The 20,490-nt window shown below is 36.8% G+C and overlaps 1 protein-coding gene across 6 annotated transcripts in view; it reads left to right on the forward strand.

The window, feature by feature from the left end:
- The first annotated feature begins 97 nt into the window (after positions 1 to 97).
- The window catches only part of MYB (MYB proto-oncogene, transcription factor), a 37,794-nt gene continuing 17,401 nt past the window's right edge, over positions 98 to 20,490 (forward strand). Inside the window, exons 1-13 of one of the 6 annotated variants that reach the window (XM_072643407.1) lie at positions 98 to 365; positions 5,853 to 5,970; positions 7,138 to 7,209; positions 8,437 to 8,529; positions 8,773 to 8,993; positions 10,857 to 11,091; positions 12,321 to 12,401; positions 12,828 to 12,932; positions 14,313 to 14,567; positions 15,615 to 15,980; positions 17,252 to 17,394; positions 19,139 to 19,253; positions 19,336 to 19,461. In XM_072643407.1, coding sequence (XP_072499508.1) covers positions 343 to 365; positions 5,853 to 5,970; positions 7,138 to 7,209; positions 8,437 to 8,529; positions 8,773 to 8,993; positions 10,857 to 11,091; positions 12,321 to 12,401; positions 12,828 to 12,932; positions 14,313 to 14,567; positions 15,615 to 15,980; positions 17,252 to 17,394; positions 19,139 to 19,253; positions 19,336 to 19,461 — 1,953 coding nt within the window. In that variant the 5' untranslated portion in view covers positions 98 to 342. The remainder of the gene's footprint in view (positions 366 to 5,852; positions 5,971 to 7,137; positions 7,210 to 8,436; positions 8,530 to 8,772; positions 8,994 to 10,856; positions 11,092 to 12,320; positions 12,402 to 12,827; positions 12,933 to 14,312; positions 14,568 to 15,614; positions 15,981 to 17,251; positions 17,395 to 19,138; positions 19,254 to 19,335; positions 19,462 to 20,490) is intronic. The other 5 variants (XM_072643409.1, XM_072643408.1, XM_072643411.1 and 2 more) reach the window with 5 other exon arrangements.

Raw genomic sequence — 20,490 nt, forward strand, 5'->3', positions numbered from 1 at the left:
GGAGCAACAACAGGGACCTGCGAGCAGCAGAGGCGGGGGTGGGGGGTGGGGGTGGGGTGGGGGGGCTAGGACGCGTGCGCACTGCAGGGGCGCCAGATTTGGCGGGAGGGGGAGTGTCCAAAAGCTCTTTGTTTGATGGCATCTCTGTTTACAGAGTTTACTCTTTAATATCAACCTGTTTCCTCCTCCTCCTTCTCCTCCTCCTCCTCCTTCTCCTCCTCCTCCTTCTCCTGAGAAACTTCATTCGGGCGGTGTGGAGCTCCGTTCAGCAGCCGGTGAAGGCAGGGGCAGCCCCCCTCCCCGTCCAGTCCGGCTTCCCGGTGCTAAGTGCCTAGCAGCAGGATGGCCAGGAGACCCAGGCACAGGTAACTTGGAGCCAGTCCGCGAGTGAGCGGCGAGTGCGCGAGCTGTGGGTGCCGAGTGTGTGTTGGGAAGAGAGTGTGTTTAGCAGCCTGTGGGTGAGGTTCTTGCAGGAGTAGCAGGGAACTCGGTGCGTCGCTCAGGGACTGTCAGTCCGTGCCAAGCAACCGAAGCACGAACGCTGCAAGGAAGCTGGAAAAGCCAATGAATGGAAGTGTGGAAAGGAGAAATGGATGAAGAGGTTGGGAAGGACTCCTTGCGATCCTTTCGGCAAGTTGCGCAGGGAGGAATTGTTCTTTAAAAAAAAAACCAAGCAAATTATCTTCAAACGCTGGCACAATCTAGCACACCAACTCCTAGGATTGTACCAGATGATATGCTGGATTCAGCGGCTGTCCGCGAGTTAGTCTCTACATAATTGCTGGATGCATTATGATGTGTTTGGGATTGGATAAGTAGAGCATATGGCAGATATAAAAAAATGTCGGACTTGTTTAGTAGCTGCAGGTAGTTCATTTAAATTTCATTCATTCTTTGTAGAGGTGAAGGATAATGTCAGCTGACAGGTAGCAGGAAAAAAAGACGATTTTAGGGGCAGAAGAAAAAGAGGCTTTTTGCGTTTTCAGATCTTTCCTTTTTGATTCCATTCAGCCCCTAGCGTTGATGCCCCCTTTAATCGCTTTTCTTGGGAAGGCTTTTATTTTTAATGCAAAGTACACACACACACACACACACACACACACACACACACACACACACACACACACAACTAGCAGCACTCTGCATACATCACATCCCTGGCTCTTCAGGGCTCTCGTTTCCAAGGATGATGTGATGAACTGTTTAGCTTTTGAGACTGGGGAAGGGGCCATAGTATTACAGGCATGGAGGACTTGTCAGGAGCTGTCACTTGTTTCCTTCCTGAAGCTTCCCAGTTTCTGCAATTCTGGGGATCTAGGTGTCCCAGACTTTAAGCCCAGGAGCGAGTGGACGTTTCCCGAGTTATTGTTAACCTTCAGGACGAACTAATTTGCTGCAGCCTTTTTTTTTTTTTTAATAAAGTGTTTCTTGGAGGCAGCATGCAGCCAGCAGTTTAAAAAGAGAGAGGAGAGGAAACGCCTCGTGGTTGCTGCTGCTATGGAACACAGATACTATCCTGGATCCTACCCACCCACCCTTCCCTTCCTGAATGATCCAGGGAGTTGTAGTTCACACACGTGGACTGCGCTCCCGGCTCCCTTCTACTTTGGCTCTCTTCCCCAGCTTCTGAAACCTTCTGCTTTCTGGGGCTGTGATTGGGGGACAAAGTATACAAGTCCGATTGTAGAAGTGTGTGGAAGCCTCCCGCTGAAGCGGTGGGAAACCTCTCCCCTTTCCTTTTTCCTTTGGGATTTATTTTTGGAGGGATGCTTTCTTTTTTCCTTCTTTCTTCCTCTTTTTTTTTTTTTTTTTTTAAAGATCACTGTAAGTATGGAAAGTGAGTGGGTGTAGGAACTCAATCTTGAGAGCGGTTCCTATCAAGAGTGTTCCTGGGTCAGGGGTGGGGTGAGAAAGGGAAGGGTAGGCGAGGACTTAGAGTGACCCTGGGGCGGAGAGAGGCTCCGGAAGAATTGCAACCTGCGCCTCTGCTCACCGGCATGTTTCTCCCTGGGGCTAGAGTGGAGACTGCAGCCCAGAACTGTCCTAGGAAAGAATTGTGGAGAGAAGAAACGGGAGGGAAGGCGAGAGGCAGGGGAGGGAGCCCTGGGGCTCGGAGGGTTTCTGTTCTCTCCTTCCTCCTCCCCCTTCCTCCGCCTCTTCCCTTTTCGTTTTGTTTTAGTTTTAGGAAAACTGGAGTCGCATTTTTTCTGAACACTGTGGAGAGGAGTATAGGGACCTAGAGGAAAGGAAAGAGGGAGGGAAAGAGACAGTTGGAGCCAAGGCAGCTCTAAGGAATGCTCTATTATGAGGTGAAGGAAGCAAGTGCGCCCAGGTCTCCTTGACCCCTCCTGGCGCGCGGGTCGCCTGGAGGGTGGCGACACCGCCTCAGGTCCTTTGAGGTCCCCCAGGTAGCAGAGCTGGGAGGGAGGGCCGAGGGGGAGGAGAGGTAGCCGGGGGAGGGGCAGGGAGGAGCGCGAAGCGGAATCAGCTAAGGAGAGTGGAGAGGAGAAAACGGGCGGGTTGCGGAAGGGACTTGGGAACTGGTAATTCATCAGGTCCGCCAAAGGAGTCTGAACCCCATTTCTAGAATCACAGTGGCGGCCACAAGTCACTTCCTCCTGTTCCCCTCCCTCTTTCTATCTCTACCCCCACTCCTCTTTTTTATGGTATGGTTGCACGGTTTGTTTCCTTGACAGAATGTCATATTCATAGTTGTATAGCCTTTTAACCGCACTTCGGGCTAGCAGGTGGGGAACTTTGTGCATTAACCCTTTCAGGCGGCCTTTGAAAGTGCTTTCTGCCTGCCAGTTGGTTCTGAGATCTTGTCAAGTAGATAAGGGGAGGGGGGAGTTATTTCAGGTTCTTAGTAGAAATTAATCATGCTACAGATGCGGGCTCTGGAGCATCTCTCAGCAAGGAGATGACTGCAAGAAGTCAATTTAGTACAGCCGTTCCTCTTAAACTGTTCATTTCTTTTAGGACTACTGTCTTTCTGAGGGAGCTGATTCTAAGGCAGTCAAGGCCCCGAGCTCAGAAATCATCTAGCCCAATCGGCCCATTTCACAGTTCGGGAGACAAAAACCCAAAGGGGCGAAATGATTTGCCCAAATTCACACACCTAAAGGGGATTTGAACCCAGATCTTCTCTTTTAAAAATCCAGCATCATTTCTACTGCATCATGCTGCCTCCCAAGGACCTACTAGGTTTGTCACCAGAGAGCCCAACCAAGTAGAGGAATTTCTTCATATAGTTTCCTCCTGCCTCGGCATACCAACTTGGTTTTCACGGTCACTTCTAATTCCAATTTGTTACAAATGAATTCGGTATACAGAATTATGGAATATTAGAGTTGGATAGGACCTTAGAGATTATTTAGAAGAAAACCAATTTTACAGATGAGGAAACTGAGGCACTGAGTGCTAACATGACTTTCCACATAACCTTTGAGTGGAAGAATAACTTAGGTGTCTAAATCTTAATCCACTGTTCTTTTCACAGCACTGTCTCTCCTTTCTGTCTCTCCTCATGGTTGCCCCCTCCAGCTTAGGGTGTATTTACTTATTATCTGGGTGCTTTTTATTTCCAAGGGAGAAAGGTATTTATGCACATTTCTTAGTTTGGCAAGCAAGGCTTTGAGTTCTGAAGACTGAGTTCTTAAGTGCAAACAAACTGGAGAGGAAAGTTAAGAAGTGAAGTTGCTTAAATTGTAATGCTTTCAAATTACCTTGGTCATTTTAATTATGCATAAATTTTGCCACAGGTACTAGATAGGAATGGTGAGTGATAGCAAAGAATTAAAGTTTGAGGTCACCATCTTGACCTGTGAATTCCTGAGGTTGAACCTTAGTTTCCATAACTTCATAGATTTGGACCTGAAAGGGACCTGAGAAGTTATTTAGATTCTCCCCCCCCCCCCACTTTTTACAGATGAGGAAATTGAAGCCCACAGAGATTAAGGGACTGCCTAAGATAACCCTATAATAGAGCAAGAATTTAGGTCTGTAACTCCAAGTTTAGCACTTTGTTCAGGATCCTACCAAGTATTTAACTATTTTTTTTTTTTGTTTAGTGAACATCAATTATTATGTTTTATATGAAAAGAATACAGTTATAATTGGACAACATTTATTGAGTTCCAACAACGTACGAAGGGCAGCATTGAGTCTGGTCAATTGTATTTCAGTAGGCATTTTTCTTCTTTCTAAATTTGCTTTGTGGTAGCAGTTAAAAGTTAAATCATGTTTCTTTTCTCACCTTGCATGCTGATCTTGAGGTTTTTTTTGTCAGAAAAAGGGAACATTAGAACCTCAAATTCATATTTTTTTCCCCCTGGAAAACACATTAGCTTGAATTATAGTGACAATATTCATTCATGTTTTTGCTTAACAATACAAACATTTGTGTTGATACAAAGTCCCATTTTTGTAATTGGCAGTGTTGCTTTATAGTGTCATTCTTTACTAGTCCCTGCCAGGTATGTTTTTCTCTTTTTTTGGTACCATAAATACTATCAATTTAGTGAGGTATGTGAAATAGTGCATTCTTTCTTACTCCTTAAGGTTTTAAAACAAAAATATTAGCCAGAAAAGCCAAAAAGTATCCTATAATGACAAAAATACAGAGAGAATCAATGTGGTGTAGTGAAAAGACCATTTGAGTTGGAGTCAATAATTCAGTTGGATTTGAATCTTGGCTTTGAAATTTATTTGCTGTGTCACCATAGGCAAGTCACTTCACCTCTCTCTGAGCCTTGGTTTCACAGTCAGTACAATGGATATATAATCATACATTAGCTAATGTATTATTATACATTAATGTAACCACCTCACAGGGTTGTTGTGAGGAAAGTGCTTTATATAAATGTGAGCTATTACTACAATCATTTGAGCACATAAATAAACATTAAGTATAATGTACTTCAAAAGAAATCAGAAATTTTTAATTTTGGTTAACTAGATAAGTTGAGAGCTCTTTTGAAAGCAGTTATAGGTTCCTTTTAAACTTAAAGATTGCCTCTGGGGGAAATCCCTTAGTCATGAATTAGGTGAGTTATAGGATATCTAAAGCTCAATTTGAGGTAGTAATTGGTTAGAAGCAGAAAAGTGTAAGTAGAATCTAAATACTAAGTAGCTTAGTAAATCACTTGGTTGCTATAGAAGCAGCATTATAAATTTCCTCACAGTTTGACTTTTCTGACCAGCAGATCTGGTCAGATTTGGTATTAATATTTATTTACAATGCAGATTGCTTGTTGGCTGTGTTTTCCTTAGCTTTTTAAATTCTATCCACTCAGATGTTTCCTAATCTTCCAAATCTAAAGGTATGACTATTATTACATTATTGAAAAATGTTACTACTTGAACCTTTTCCCCCTTTCAGTAAGATGGGATCTCCATTGGAATAAAATAATAGGTTGTTTATTGTGTTTGAGAAAATATTCTTTAAGAGATGTGGCATATGGGGCTAAAGGAGTTGAATGTGCACTACATAAAGGACATGGGCTCTTGTTCTCTTTATTGTCCCAAGCTCTATTTTAAATTTAAACTTCCATTGGTTGAAAGGTTGCCAAATGGGTAATTTGTCACTGATCTAACAGAAGCAACAGGTCTCAACATGTACGGTAATAAGAAAGGTGCCAGTTCTTTGCCTGTATCTGTGGATACCCAAAACAGCAGAACCAGTTCACAATACTTAAACAACAAAATGCAGAACAAAATCTCGTTGTGCAAGTTTTCAAAGTTTTATCTTTATAACCTTTGAAAAGATTGTTGAGAAGTTTTTGTGTGTTTTGCAATTCAGTACTTTAATTCCTCTTGTTCCATCTTATATCTGCTCACATTTATTTCTGTAGCATATACAGTAGTGATGAGGATGAAGAAGATATTGAGATGTATGACCATGACTACGATGGATTACTTCCCAAGACTGGGAAACGTCACTTAGGAAAAACAAGGTGGACCCGAGAGGAGGTAACTGCTAGATGTTATTGAGTTATTAGAAAACATAAATAGAATTAAACTACAGGTACTTAAATGACTCCAGAAAAAGAGATAGACTACCTCTTGACATAATGTTGGTCAACCATTCAAAACCCTTAGCAATGCAAAAATCTCTGAGAAATAGCATCTATACCTCTTAACATCCAATAACTAGGAGAGAGACACTGTTGCTTCTTGCATACACTCAAAGAGTTTAATGGAAGCTTGATTTTTCTATTAGTATAATAATAGTATTTAAATTGACCAAATTTGGTATTCTTGGATAAGAAGTTCATAATTTAGTACTAGAAGCACTTTGGTTTCACTATGGTACAGAATGTAGGAACTTCTGTAAATTGTCATCATTTTGCTTTATTTAACCTAGTAACTCACATAGAGACTCCAGGATATACGTAGCTATGTTAGGGGGAAGAGGCATAGTGGGGAGGGGAAGAGACTCAGAAATTCATCTCCTTTACCTATTATGCACTTGCATTTGGTTGCTCCTAGGAAACATCTATATATTGTATTTGAGTTGTTCTTAGAGGTTTAGATCAGTATTGTGCTAATGTTTTAACCCAAAGCAAATTTTGTTATATTATGTTATACTTGCAAAAGTATAAAGGCTATCATACTGTTAGAGGTACAGATTTAGAAAGGGATGAATACCAAAGCCCTGCATATTTGTGGGTTAGTTTCAGTTGTAGGTATATTAATCCCCCATTGCATCCAATGCTTATACTACAAGAATATAATAAAGTTTAAGAAACACAAAATCTTCCACTCCTTAGATGAAAGAGATCCAATTGAGTAATTAAGTATTTTTACTTTTTTTCCCTCTCAATTCAATGAGCATTTTATAAAAGTGCCTGCTGTGTACAAGGTATTCTCCTAGGAAAAGATGAAAAACAGCACAGTCTCCACCTGCAAAATGCTTATAATTTAATAATTTGAGATACTATCTATAGTCATAGAAAAAGTTAAAACTGAATTCACTGTTGAATGTCATTTTTTTTTGGTAATTCTGGAAGATTTGTTACATTTGAGGAGTCTGAGAGATTTAAAAATAATTTTTATTATTGATTTTTTTCCACTTTAACTTAATTACAACTGTACAACTAATTGCCTGATGAACATTATTTCTTTTGATTGTCTCAGGATGAAAAGCTAAAGAAGCTAGTGGAACAAAATGGAACAGATGACTGGAAAATTATTGCTAATTTTCTGCCTGTGAGTAATCAATTGCTTATACTCTTCAAAAGCAAAGCAAGATTCTTTGATAGGGTATATCACATTCTAATGTGTTCAGTCACATAATAGGTAAACAATTTGGGAGAAACACTTTGATCCATAACTCATTTTTTGTGAGGTGTAACATGAGATTTTACTGTTAGCTTTCTGAAGGGTATCATTTTGAACAATTTTATTATGTCATCTTATAATCAAACTACCATCAATATGGTAAGAATATTTTACTTAAATGTATCATTTAATTAAACAATGAACATTTATCAGGTATCTACTAACATGCAAGAAACTTAATGTGCTTGGGATACAAATGCAAAAATGAAACAGATTTTGTCCCCAAGGAGAGTGGGGGTGGTATAGCCTATATACAGATAAGTGAACAAAATGTATAGATAGTAATTTCAAGTAGAAAGCACCAACCAACATCTAGGGGTAGGGGATCAAGAATTAAGTAAAACCTTAGTTATTTTGGAGGTAAATCTTCAACTGTGCTTAGAAGGAAGTTCCTTGGCTCCAAAAAACACCTCTAGGGGAAATGAGTGGAAATAGTAGTTAGATTTAAGCTTGATAGAAGGAAGAGACATCCTAATAACATATATTGTCACAAAGTGGAATGGGGCTTCCCCTGGAGGTGGAGCATACTTCCTCTTTGAAGGTCTTCAAGCAGAATCTGGGTGACTACTTGTCATCTTTATTTAATTTGAGGGAATTGTGAAATACCATTGGTGATTTGTTGCATAATAGATGGTTAATTTAACAATGAAGTACAAATCTCTCAGTTCAGAAGAGAAATTAATTTTAGTTAATTATGATGGTTGTCCACAAAGCATGACATTTCTTTTGATTTCTTTAACTTCTAGTAAGTCATTGCAGGTGTGTCACTACTGATGTAACCACTAGTTACTTAATATCCAGTTATCATATTGATTGATGTAAAAGGAGAAGTTTCCTTAGGCCATAAAAGGGTTCTTAACAATTTAGTAACTGTGGATCTGCATTTTAAACTTACTTTTAGTTTTTTTGTTTATTCGTTAGTTGTTTTCGGCAATTAATGATAAGAGAAAGAATTCCAGTTATGTAATTATGCCTAGAAATGCTCTTGATTGTTCATTAAATATAATTACACATAAAATTGAGTATAAAATTGTCTTTAGGTACTTTCAAAGTAATATTAAAATTATACTTTATCTTTATTGCCTTTTTATCTAGAATCGAACAGACGTACAGTGCCAGCATCGATGGCAAAAAGTACTAAATCCTGAGCTAATCAAGGGACCATGGACAAAAGAAGAAGATCAGCGAGTAAGTGCATCCTTTTCTTCTGTTTGAACTGTTATGTAGAACATTTTTCAGTACATTGCTATAAGTTATAGAACTTGAGGTAAAATGCGCAGTAGAAAATATATGGTACTTTGCCCACATTTCCAGTCAATCAAAACAGTTTTGTAGAAATTTCACTGAAGATATTTCAATACTGCAGAATGATTGCCCTGATTTATTATATAGCACTAACACATCAGGTGATTTTTGTATGTTTATCTGAAGGTGATAGAACTTGTACAGAAATATGGTCCGAAACGTTGGTCTGTTATTGCCAAGCACTTGAAGGGAAGAATTGGAAAGCAATGTAGGGAGAGGTGGCACAACCATTTAAATCCAGAAGTTAAGAAAACCTCCTGGACTGAAGAGGAAGACAGAATAATATACCAGGCACACAAGAGACTGGGGAACAGATGGGCAGAAATCGCAAAACTACTGCCGGGACGGTAACATCATCAGATTTATTTATTAAATGGAAAAGGAAAAGGAGTGGGTGTTGAGCATTCTGTTTTAAATATTGAAAAATGGCTTAATTACATAGCACCAGTCATAAGTGTTATGTAGCATACAACAGAAGCATAGACGTCTTTACCTGGAAGGGACCTAAGAGATCATCTAGTACCACATCCTCTTTTTACAGATGAGGAAACTGAGACCCAGACATATTAAGTGACTTTCCCAAGATTACACAACTAGGTATTTGCACAGTCAAGACTTGAACCCAGGTCTCCTGAATACAAGCCTAGAACTTTCACCTTAAAATACTTCCAAGGTATTTTCTTTTAGCTACAGTAGCATGTCTATGAATTATTGCTTACGTAGTGTTATTCAAGTAACAAAATAAAGTTTAAAAGAACTAAAAGCAAAAATTTAACTCTTCACTAGGGCAGAAGCAAATTTTACCGGAAAAAAAGGATTTATAACAGATCTATTATTTGGAACATAACATTTCTACCACACATTAAAATAACTGTGAAGATGGATGACTTACAAGTATACAGCACATTGAAATTTCTTCCAGAGCTCCAATTTCTCTAGCACCCTGTGGTGTACAAAGATTTTTCCTCATAATAACCCTGTGAAGTATATAGGTAGACATGATTATTTTACAATAGGGAAATTGAGGTTCACAAAGCCTCACATATGTCTGGTTCAATGTTATGCAGAACTTCATCCCAGGCTTTCTGACTCCCAAGGTCATTACTCTTTCCACTACCCCACACTATTCAAGGCACTCTCCGTTTATCCCTTGCTCTCTTTCCTATGATCTTTCAAAGACATTTAACAGAAACAACAGAGTTAAGGGAAGGGCTAATGGTGAATATGTTCAAACCCTTGTGCAATAGAATTGTTTCTCATCATCAGATAGATTGTTGATTGTATGTTTCCTGAGCTGCATAAGCTAGAAGTAGTCCTTAGAGAAGAGAAAAGTCACAGGAAAGCCTAATCTTCTCTAAAGTTCCATTTCGTCTCTAACATTCTTTGAGTCAAACAAGAAATTGTGTGACTCTTATGACTTTGATGTGGCTCTTCTTTACTGGTAGATGTAGAGTTGGCCACCTTAGAATATCCAGGTGGCAAAGGGGAAAGGTAAACCCATCTATTCTCTGTGACTTGAGTAGGGTGTGGAGGTAGGCTTTGTTACTGGTTATCACAAATGAAGGGACAATTGAGTTCCCTTTCCCCTCAAAATATCTTCCCTCCCCTTCACCAAGATGAATTGGAAGGAGGGCTTCAGACTACTTGATATATTCAGAACCTATGATTGCCTGAAAATTATGAAGCATCAGCCATATAGTGAGACAGATTCTATCTTTCTTTACAACCTCTATCCAATTGAAGAACAAGTGTTTTTCGTTTTAAAAGATGAATTTTACAAATCTCATTTCCAGGGCTGCTGGTTCCCTAAGGTTGCTAAGGAATCCTCAGTGATCACCATCAACAAATATTTCTTGAGGATCTGCTATGTGTAAAGGTGCTGAATGCTAGAAAATGGAATTCAAGTGATCAATTCTCTACCATGGCAGAAACTTTCAGAACAATGCCACTGCACCACAAATTTATTTGATGAAAATGTTCTTTTCTTGAGAAGATAAAATACCTAATGATTTGTTGAAAGTAATTAGTGGTAGTTAACATCTTAAAAAATATGGACATTCAGGTGGTAGGAAGTGAAGAGGATTTCAATTTTGTTATAAAATTAAGAATGAAGCAGAAGAAATGCTTTCTGCAGTTTTCTGTCAATTGGTTTTATTCTGAATATAAACTTTTGCTTGTACAAATATTTATATGCATATATTTCTGTGCAGAACTGATAATGCTATCAAGAACCACTGGAATTCTACAATGCGTCGAAAGGTTGAACAAGAAGGTTATCTTCAGGAGTCTCCCAAGGCCAACCAACCAACAGTAGCCACAAGTTTTCAGAAGAACAATCATTTAATGGGTTTTGCCCACACGCCACCTTCTGCACAGCTCCCATCAACTGCCCAGGCCCCAGTTAGCAACGACTATTCCTATTATCATATCTCTGAAACACAAAATGTAAGCATTGGGAAAAGTTAGCTTGCAAGAGTAATAATTGTATTTGTATAATATAGTTTATTTTAAAACATTTATTGAGGCATTTTATTTTCACATAACATTAATTTCTTCCTCTCTCTTAAACCCAACATACTTTACTTTTAAATGCACTTGCATGTATGCTGTCTCATTTGATTTTCATGAGAATCTTTTGAAATCAGTGGGTAGGGCAAATAATATTATCGTCCTCACTTTAAAAAAATGTGAAACTAAGAAGTTAAGTACTTTGCCCAGGGTCATACCGCTAACAATGAAAGGAGCTGCCTAGAACCTATGCCTGCCGACTTATATTCTAATCATCTCACCACACTAAGCTTTCTGTTAACTGTCTGATTTAAAATAAAACATACTAATTAAGAAAATCAATGATGAATTAATGTAACGTTTTCTTAAGGGATGCTCATTTGACTTTTTGAAAGTTCACCAAGGAAGAAAAGTATACTTTTAGACATTCTTTGTTAATGGTAGGACAGTAATGTCTGAAAACTTCCAATTTTTTTTCTCTTTAGGATTTATGGAACTTCCTCCCCTTTGATGAATATTGATTTTTAGGGAAATAAGTCATTGATAATGGGTAGAAAAAGAAACACTGAAAGCAAACAATTGAGGTGACAATCTTAAATATAAAACTAACACTTTTTTTAAACTTGAAAATTACCAGAGCCTCTTCAGTAGAGCCTTTAAAGGAATATGAAAATTATCTGCAAAAAAAAATTTCCTTTCCTGACCTGTTAGATAATTGTGATACAGACTCTCCAAAAAGATCACTTTTGAATAAAGAACACTAATGAAAAGCCTCATATTTTCAGTTAAATTTCTATTATTCTAATGATTAAAATGAAAACAATTTTGTTTATCAGTGTATTGATACTATAATCTTTCTACTAAATAACTTTTTTCTCTTTAGCAATGTTTCTTTTTTTTCCAGGAAATTATCCATTATAGTCTTTTAAATTGCTAAGTAAACTTTTTCTTATTCAGAGTTAATGAGCATTTCATATTTCTTTTGCTATGAAAATTTGAATAGCTAGTTACCTTTGAAAATTTGCTTTAATTAAATGAGTTTTTACTTGTGTGTGCATTTTTATCTGCACAAAGTATACTGTTAGCTAAAACTTAGAAAGTAATATAAGCATGTATCACCATGAATTACTTTTTTATTTTAAAAAAACAAACCTTTTTTGGTCTAGGTTTCCGGTCAGATTCCATATCCTGTCGCATTGCATGTAAATATTGTCAATGTCCCTCAGCCAGCTGCTGCAGCTATTCAGGTAGATAATTTAAAGATCGTTTCAGAAAGGCATTAGTTAAACATCAAATGCACGAATTTGGAAATATGAATGTTTTTATCTGTCTCAGAACACTTTTTTCCATCCTGTTGAATGATATAAAGAAAGGAAGGGATGGGGAGGGAGTTCTGACTGAGGAAGCAGGTAGTCAGCTCTTCTGAGGTGATACTGAAACAACACATTAGTCAGCATCTGCTGTGGGGGCCTTTCATTTCACCATAGCATATTGAATTTCATTCCTGATATTAAAACAAGGATTTTTACAGTGGAAAAGTGCAGTTGGTGTTTGTTTCATCTCTGAGACTAATTTGGCTGTGGTGCCACATGACAAAAAGACACAGGCATTTTAGTTACAATCAGTTCCAATCAGACTTTTATCTTTTCTTTTCCCTCAACTCTCAATTTCAGAGACACTATAATGATGAAGACCCTGAGAAAGAAAAACGAATAAAGGAATTAGAGTTGCTACTAAAGTCGACTGAGAATGAACTGAAAGGGCAGCAGGCATTACCAGTAAGAATGTCACTGTGTGCTTGGCTGGAGGGATAGCAGCTTTACCCCAGTGCTTTTCTTTTTTCCTTCTTCTCCCTTCTAATTGTGACACTAATCAAGGCTCTATGTTTCCATTAAAAAGGATTGGACGTTGCACTCACTAAAATGCAACTGTTATTAGACTGGGGTTGTTTTTTCCCTTTCATAATGCAATAGCGACCCCAGAAATTGATAGTAATGGACATTCTTAGCAACAATTTGTTCTGTGGAATTATTGCAAACAATGAAGAATGTAGTAAAGAAAATCAGTAAAATAAAAAGCTAGCTTAGCAACCACAACACTGATTGAAATCAGTTTTTTTTTTAAAAAAAGCAATATTTCTTATAATGAAAATGTGGTGCCTATTTATTAGATTGTTTTTCCTCTCTTTTCAGACCCTCTTTTGCCTGTATATTATATACTTCATAATTTCAGACCTGACTTGATGCATGTTCAACATACATATTATACACACAGTACACATGTATTATTATTTTTCACTTCTCTGTGAATAATGTTAGCCCTTTTAGTTGCATGCATAAAACCAGTGCTGGCTATTACTGAATTCTGACATATTTTGTAGTGATTAGATAGCAAAATTAGCAAAGCAGTTTGTCCTTCGTAATATAGTTAAACCAACAAAAAAATAAAGAAGAGAAGTGATAGCCAGCAGAAACTTTGATGAGTAAATTTTTTTGGTTTAATAATCAAATGATTATATGCATGATGTTAGTTTGACCACTTTTAACTTTAGTTAATATTTTGCAATTTCTTCTGTTGCATGATGCCACTGGAAAGAAACTTCTGTTAATTTGCTCTTCTGCTTTCCTAACCACGTTGATTTGACAGCCTCTTCATTGCATTGGTGTAAGCTGTAGCTTTAGCTAGGGATAGAAAAAAAACAAAGATATATGCAAACAAAAGCAACTCTAACTCTTAAATACTTAGCCTTTTGTAGGGTAATTGAGTAATTTTTTTTTTTTTTAACACACGGCAGAATCTTAACAGGTCCATGGGACAGTACACTAATGCAGATTTTAAAAATATCCTATATACAAGAGACATACTTTTGTACTTATACATACAGACATTTATGCCCACATTACTTGCTCTTTAACTGAATGATGCCCATAAAAGTAAATTGTAAAGCTGACAAAATATACCACTGTTTAAAAGCAGGGTCTTGCATTGATAAAAGGAAACATCTTGACAACTGTTTCATAGGCGTAAGTCTTAGATGATGCAACTACATTTATCTTTCCTCCAACAGCATCTGACACCTTGTGCAATTTCTTTGCTAAGTTCCTTCTTCCTTTTTTTCTCCCCATTCTTTCTTTCTTTTTCCCCTTCTCTTTCCTTAGACACAGAACCACACATCCAGCTACTCAGGCTGGCATAGTACAACAATTGCCGACCATACCAGACCTCATGGTGACAGTGCACCTGTTTCCTGTTTGGGAGAACATCACTCTACTCCTGCTTTACCAGTGGACCATGGTTGTTTACCTGAAGAGAGTGCATCTCCAGCAAGGTGCATGATCGTTCACCAAGGCAATATTCTGGATAATGTTAAGAACCTCTTAGAATTTGCAGAAACACTCCAGTTTATAGATTCTGTAAGTAGAATGGACAAGTCAAGGTAAAATGTTGTTTGTTTGTTTTTCCCATAGAGTTTGGGAAATCTGTACTGCAATCATTTCCATTTTCTACAGTGGTTACACTGTTACTGACATCTGCAATACTAAAAGGGATTTCAGTTTCATACTATTACATCTATTATTTTGAAGGTCTTGGGTATAATTACTTCTTGGACTACTTAGGTAAAATTTAGTTTTGGCTTTTCTAAACAATTGACCTTTAATAACTCATGTTTTGAATAAATGATCATATTAAATATTATAAGCAATTTTGCTGTTTTGAGGGTGGGAGTAATTTATTGATTTTATGCTTCTTTAGGATCCTGTTTTACTTTGGGCTTAAAACCTCAAGAGCTTTATCCAGGCAGATCAAGAGATTGCAGAATGATTACTGAAGCCATGAATCCATTCACTGATAGTACTAAGGGGTGTTATTTCTATAAATCATCAATTTTTATTTACCAGTTCTTCTAGGTGATTGAATGCATTATGTTTGAGACAGATTTGTATAGATGTAGTTCTTAGCAAGCAGTTATTCTTGCATTCATAGTTTTCATTCCTTCTCTTAAACTTTCCAGTTAGTTGTTCAACAAGTAATTATTGAATGCTTTTTAAGATAAAGGCTGAATTTTGCCCAAATGCATCCTTCTCTAGAGCAGGTACTCTCTTTGTTTTATCTTGCACAAATAATTTTTGATAATAATGTAGTACAAGGATAAAAACTCAGAGTTTTCAGTCAGTAGGATTTTCTTTCACTCATTCATTTACTCATTCATTCATTTAACAAATACTTAGTAGGTACTTACTATGTGCCAGAAATATGCTATGATAGTTTCTGGATGGAGCAGGATAGGATTACCTAATATAGCACAATTCAGTAATTGTGAAAGGTGTTAACTGCGCAAATCAAAGTGGACAGGTGTTTGATTTGTATGTGGCATCTCTTTTTTAGTGTTGTGCTTTCACAAGATAGCCCATACCAGACATACGTCATCTCATAGTTCCATCCCTCCGACATTGTTTCAGGATTCTTCATCATGGTGTGACCTCAGCAGTTTTGAATTCTTTGAAGAACCAGATATTTCACCTAGTCAACATAAGTCAAACAAGTCCATACAACTTCAGCAAAGAGAGGGCAGTATTCATAGACCTGAAGGATATATTAGCACTAACTTGAGCAAATGCATGTCAAGTCAGGGTTTACTTGACTCATCCAAGTCCTTACCTACTACCGCAAGGCACAGCACAATTCCACTCGTCATCCTTCGGAAAAAAAGGGGGCATGCCAGCCCCCTACCTACTGGAGACTATAACTCCTTCATATTTGCTGACGTCAGCAGTTCCACTCCCAAGCGTTCCCCTATCAAAAGTCTACCCTTCTCTCCCTCTCAGGTAGTTCAAAATGCTACACAGATGTTACTAATTTTCAACAGTCTCAAGAGTGTTAACAATTTAGAAACTAATCCTTCAGAACAAATGACTAATTACTGTTGCACTCCCTGATTTTATTCCTTGTTTGAATCTAGTCACCGCTGCGTCAGTTTACTATGCAAAGATTAGGCTACCTGCAAACTAACTGATGATTTTATTTTAATTGCCTCTTATTTTTGCTGGTTTTGAAAGGGGAAGATTATTATTTGCATGGCCTTTGCTTTTATTTCCTCTAGCACCAGATTTTAACATTTCCATCTTTCACTCTCTTCCCCTTTAAAAGAAAAAAACACTTTCTGCATCTTTGTCCACTTGTAATATTATTCACTGATTGGGGGAGGAGGGAGGAACAACTGGTGGGAGAAGCAAACTGTGTTTAGATAATATTTAGATATTGAAGTTGTGACTAAAAGCTAGAAAAAGTAAAGGTGCTGCTCTGTCCTTATATAGGAGAGGAAAAAGTTAAATCTTCAACTCATTTCTGAACGTTAGCTATTTTTTACTATAAGCCATAACATTATGTAAACACAGTTTTTGCCTGTTAATTTCTTTGTTTCACTAGGGGGTTTTTCTAGTGATTTTTAAAACTTAAGAAAATATGTCATGGAAGACTAAAACATGCATATTAGAAATTCTATTAATGTAAATAATGGAAAATAATCCAAATAAATTAATAATTTGGCATATATTAATTTACAATTACCTATTAAATTTCTTCGAAGCGCATCTTTAACTATAGAAAAGTGCCTCTGAAACAAAATTGTCTTGAAATCCAATCAGTTTCATTCCAGAATCTTCCATGTATTTTAAATTATTTGGTAATAACAGTTATCTAGTATAAGAAGCTATAGAAGTAGTTTTAGTTAGTATGAAAGAAAAAAATGATTCAATTCTAAAATAATTTGCTTAATTGACCTTAATTAAAAAAAAGAATGCCTCTTACTCCATAAGGTGGCAAGTAGTTGTTATTTGGATAGTCTCTTTGGGATTCATAATTTTATCACCAGAAACCCTGATTTGATTCATGGTGAACATACACAGAATCTTGAGTATGCTCATCTGAAACAATATTCTAATCATGGAACATACAGTTATGGTTAACATTGTAATTATTTTATATTGTAAATCAATAAAATCTACTTAATAGTTGCCAAAATGGGATTTCTTTTGATTTGACTGAATTTAAAAGACAGTATTTTAATCTAGGCTTGATTCTTTTTTCATATTTACAGTTCTTAAACACTCCCAATAACCCTGAAAATATGGATATGGATATGCCTACTTTAACTTCCACCCCACTCAATGGTCATAAGTTGACTGTTACAACACCATTTCACAGAGACCAAACTGTTAAACCTCAAAAGGAAAATAATATGTAAGTCCTTTAATATTGAAATTTATTTTTCAGTTCTGTAACATTTATAGAATATGATCATATTCCCTAGAATTCTTGAACTATGTTATCCACAGGTAAAACATATATGTTATGTCTTGAGTACTCTCCAGGATTTAGAGGTTCATAATCATAGGAGAGCAAGGGTGATGTGGAGTTCTTGGAGTCAAGAGCACCCTTGTTTTCAGTCCTATTTTTGATAATTACTGTGTGATCATAAATAAGTCACTTAACTTATCTCACCTTCAGTTTTCTCATTTGTAAAATGAAGTTAGCAATACTTATAACTCTATTATAGGATTACTGTGGGAGTCAAATAAAAAATGCAAACTTCTTTTAAAGTATTATATGGGATATCAAAACTATCCAAACTTTAAAATGTGCTAAGATTTTTGAGATACACTGTGTAAAATCAACAGGTATTATCATCACAAATAAATGAGTAACTAGAATTCACAAGGTTGTTTCTTGATGCTCATTCTAAGGTTTGATTGCCCTGTGTTGATAAAGGTTATTTTACATATCAGTTTCAGCTTTTCTTGTGGGAACAAAGGCTTTCTTTCCTCTTTAAGTATAAAAAGATCTTCAACTTTTGTTCCTTATTACTTAGCTTGAGGCTGATTATCTGTTTCAAATTTAAGAATCTTTTTCCTCCTTTCACTATGTATGAATACATATTATTTTTGCATTTGTGTGAGTTTTTCATGACTAGGTAGATAAAACATCAACTCACATACAAGAAACCTTGCTAATTCAATCATGATGGGAGAATTTTAGAAAAAGTAGCATGCAGCGATTGAATCCAAGTACGTCTTATCACTAGAAATAAGTTAGCAAAATATTTCCTGGTAGAGATCCTGCTTAGATTAATAGATAAAAATTTGTTTTAAAATGTTCAAGTCTAAGCATCACATTCCCTTTTATACTGTATTTATAAATAACTTGAAAAAAGTTTATCTTCTTAAGAAGACATGCACTCTGCTTGTGACCTGAATTCACATAGTAAGCCCTTTTTACATAGCCCAGGTATTGTGGAATTAGTACAGATTCTTAGTTATCCAATTCATTTTACCACGTGGATGCCATGATCTCTTTTTTTCCTAAATGTTGCGTTTCTTCCCCTCCCTCCCACTAGTAGTCATTGCTTACATAAAAATAAGAGAAGATTCATTTTAAAAGATATTAGTCTCAGATTGCTAAAATATATATCTGCAAAAATGTACATCTTTTAAATCTATTAATATCATCCTGCATTTGTAACATGATGGTAAAATTATTTTTGTATGACCTTATCATTAAGGATATTATATTGTATTCTAATTCTTTAAATATTGGTATCCATATATGATAGTTCTTTGGAATATTTTTTTAGCCAAAATTTTCTCCAACTACATCAGATAAAAGAGATGAAATCTAGAGCTAGAAGGGACTCCCATAGTCTATCTACTCCAATGTCTTCATTTTACACATAAGGAAATCCAGGCTCAGAGAGCTCAAGGGGCTTGCCCAAAATCACATTGGTAGTATTCATCAAAGGTGAGGATTGAATCTAGGTCAACTTACTACAGAGCCAGTGTTCTTTTCATTGTAACATACTGCCTCTCAGTGATCACACTAAAGAGATGCTAAAACTCATTAAGAGAAAAATTAATCAATTTAATGGGTATATTAATGATAAATATATGGGTTCTTTTACACTAAAGCATTACCTTTTTCTTTTTTAAAGTTTCAGAACTCCAGCAATCAAAAGGTCAATATTAGAGAGCTCTCCAAGAACTCCTACTCCGTTCAAACATGCTCTTGCTGCACAAGAAATAAAATATGGTCCTTTGAAGATGCTAGTAAGTATGGGGAGATATCTCTAGTTAATGGATTTGTCCTTAGAGAATGAACCTGTCTTCTGACATCATTCTCCTTTTTCAGCCTCAGACACCATCTCATCTTGTAGAAGACCTACAAGATGTGATCAAACAGGAATCTGATGAATCAGGAATTGTATCAGGTTTTCATGAAAATGGTCCACCTTTGTTAAAGAAGATCAAGCAAGAGGTGAGCAGAAAAATTGTTGGAGAGAGCCAACCGACATCATAATCTACCATTTTTTCTCCTGGTTTCTTTGACCTTCTTTCTCTTAGAGAAATGCTTGGTTGTACTATGATATTAGGCTATGCAGGGCATCTCATGAATAATGCAGGTCTTTATAAACTGCTGATGGCCCATGCTGATTTCATACTTTGTTCCTCAGGCATCTCCTTAATTTTCCTACTGTCACACAATAAATAATTTTGTCAGAAGAAATACATCAGGACATAAAGGATCCATGATTCTGTTGGCATGAGTACTGCCTCCACTGATATAGATTACAATCCTTTTTTATAGGTTGGTAGAGTCTTCATGAGTTTCCAGTTAGGTGGTGCAGTGAGTATAATGGTGGACCTGGAGACAGAAAGACCTGAGTTCAAATCCAGTCTCAGACACTTATTAGCAGTATGATTCTGGGCAAGTCACTTGACTTCTCTCTGCCTCAGTTTCCTCATTTGGAAAATGGGAATGATAATAATAGCACCTACCTCATAGGATTGTTGTGAGAATGAAATAATTGTAAAGTACCTTGTTAACCTTAAAGTATTATGTGAATGCTTCTTCATCTTCTTTTTTTCTCCTCCTCCTCCTTCTGTTCTTCTTCTCCTTCTCCTCCTTCTTATTCAATGATCACAACAATTTACCACTCACCACACTGGCCAAAATTCTGGTAAAGAGCTCTTTGACTTTTGTTCTACTGATTCTTAGACAGTCAGTACTCAGAGCCCTTCTTGTTTTGTAGGACCTGCTGGAGCTTATGCACTGGTGGTATATTTTAAAAAGCCCAAGGTTGTTTCTGCACTGCAATTGGGCAGCAGAAAGGGATTTTAATAGATACACAGAAAGAAAAAAGGGAAAGGAAGAGAAGCCAGACTAGCTATGCCAACCATTTCCTCTGCCTTCCAATTCTGTCCTAAGAGATTTTCCTTCTTTTATTCCAAGCCACCAAGGATATCTGGAAATTCAGAAAATTGAGATTTAGATAAAAAAGATAAA

The sequence above is a fragment of the Notamacropus eugenii genome, chromosome 2 (genome assembly GCF_028372415.1).
Source record: "Notamacropus eugenii isolate mMacEug1 chromosome 2, mMacEug1.pri_v2, whole genome shotgun sequence".
NCBI classification, from domain to species: Eukaryota; Metazoa; Chordata; class Mammalia; order Diprotodontia; family Macropodidae; genus Notamacropus; species Notamacropus eugenii.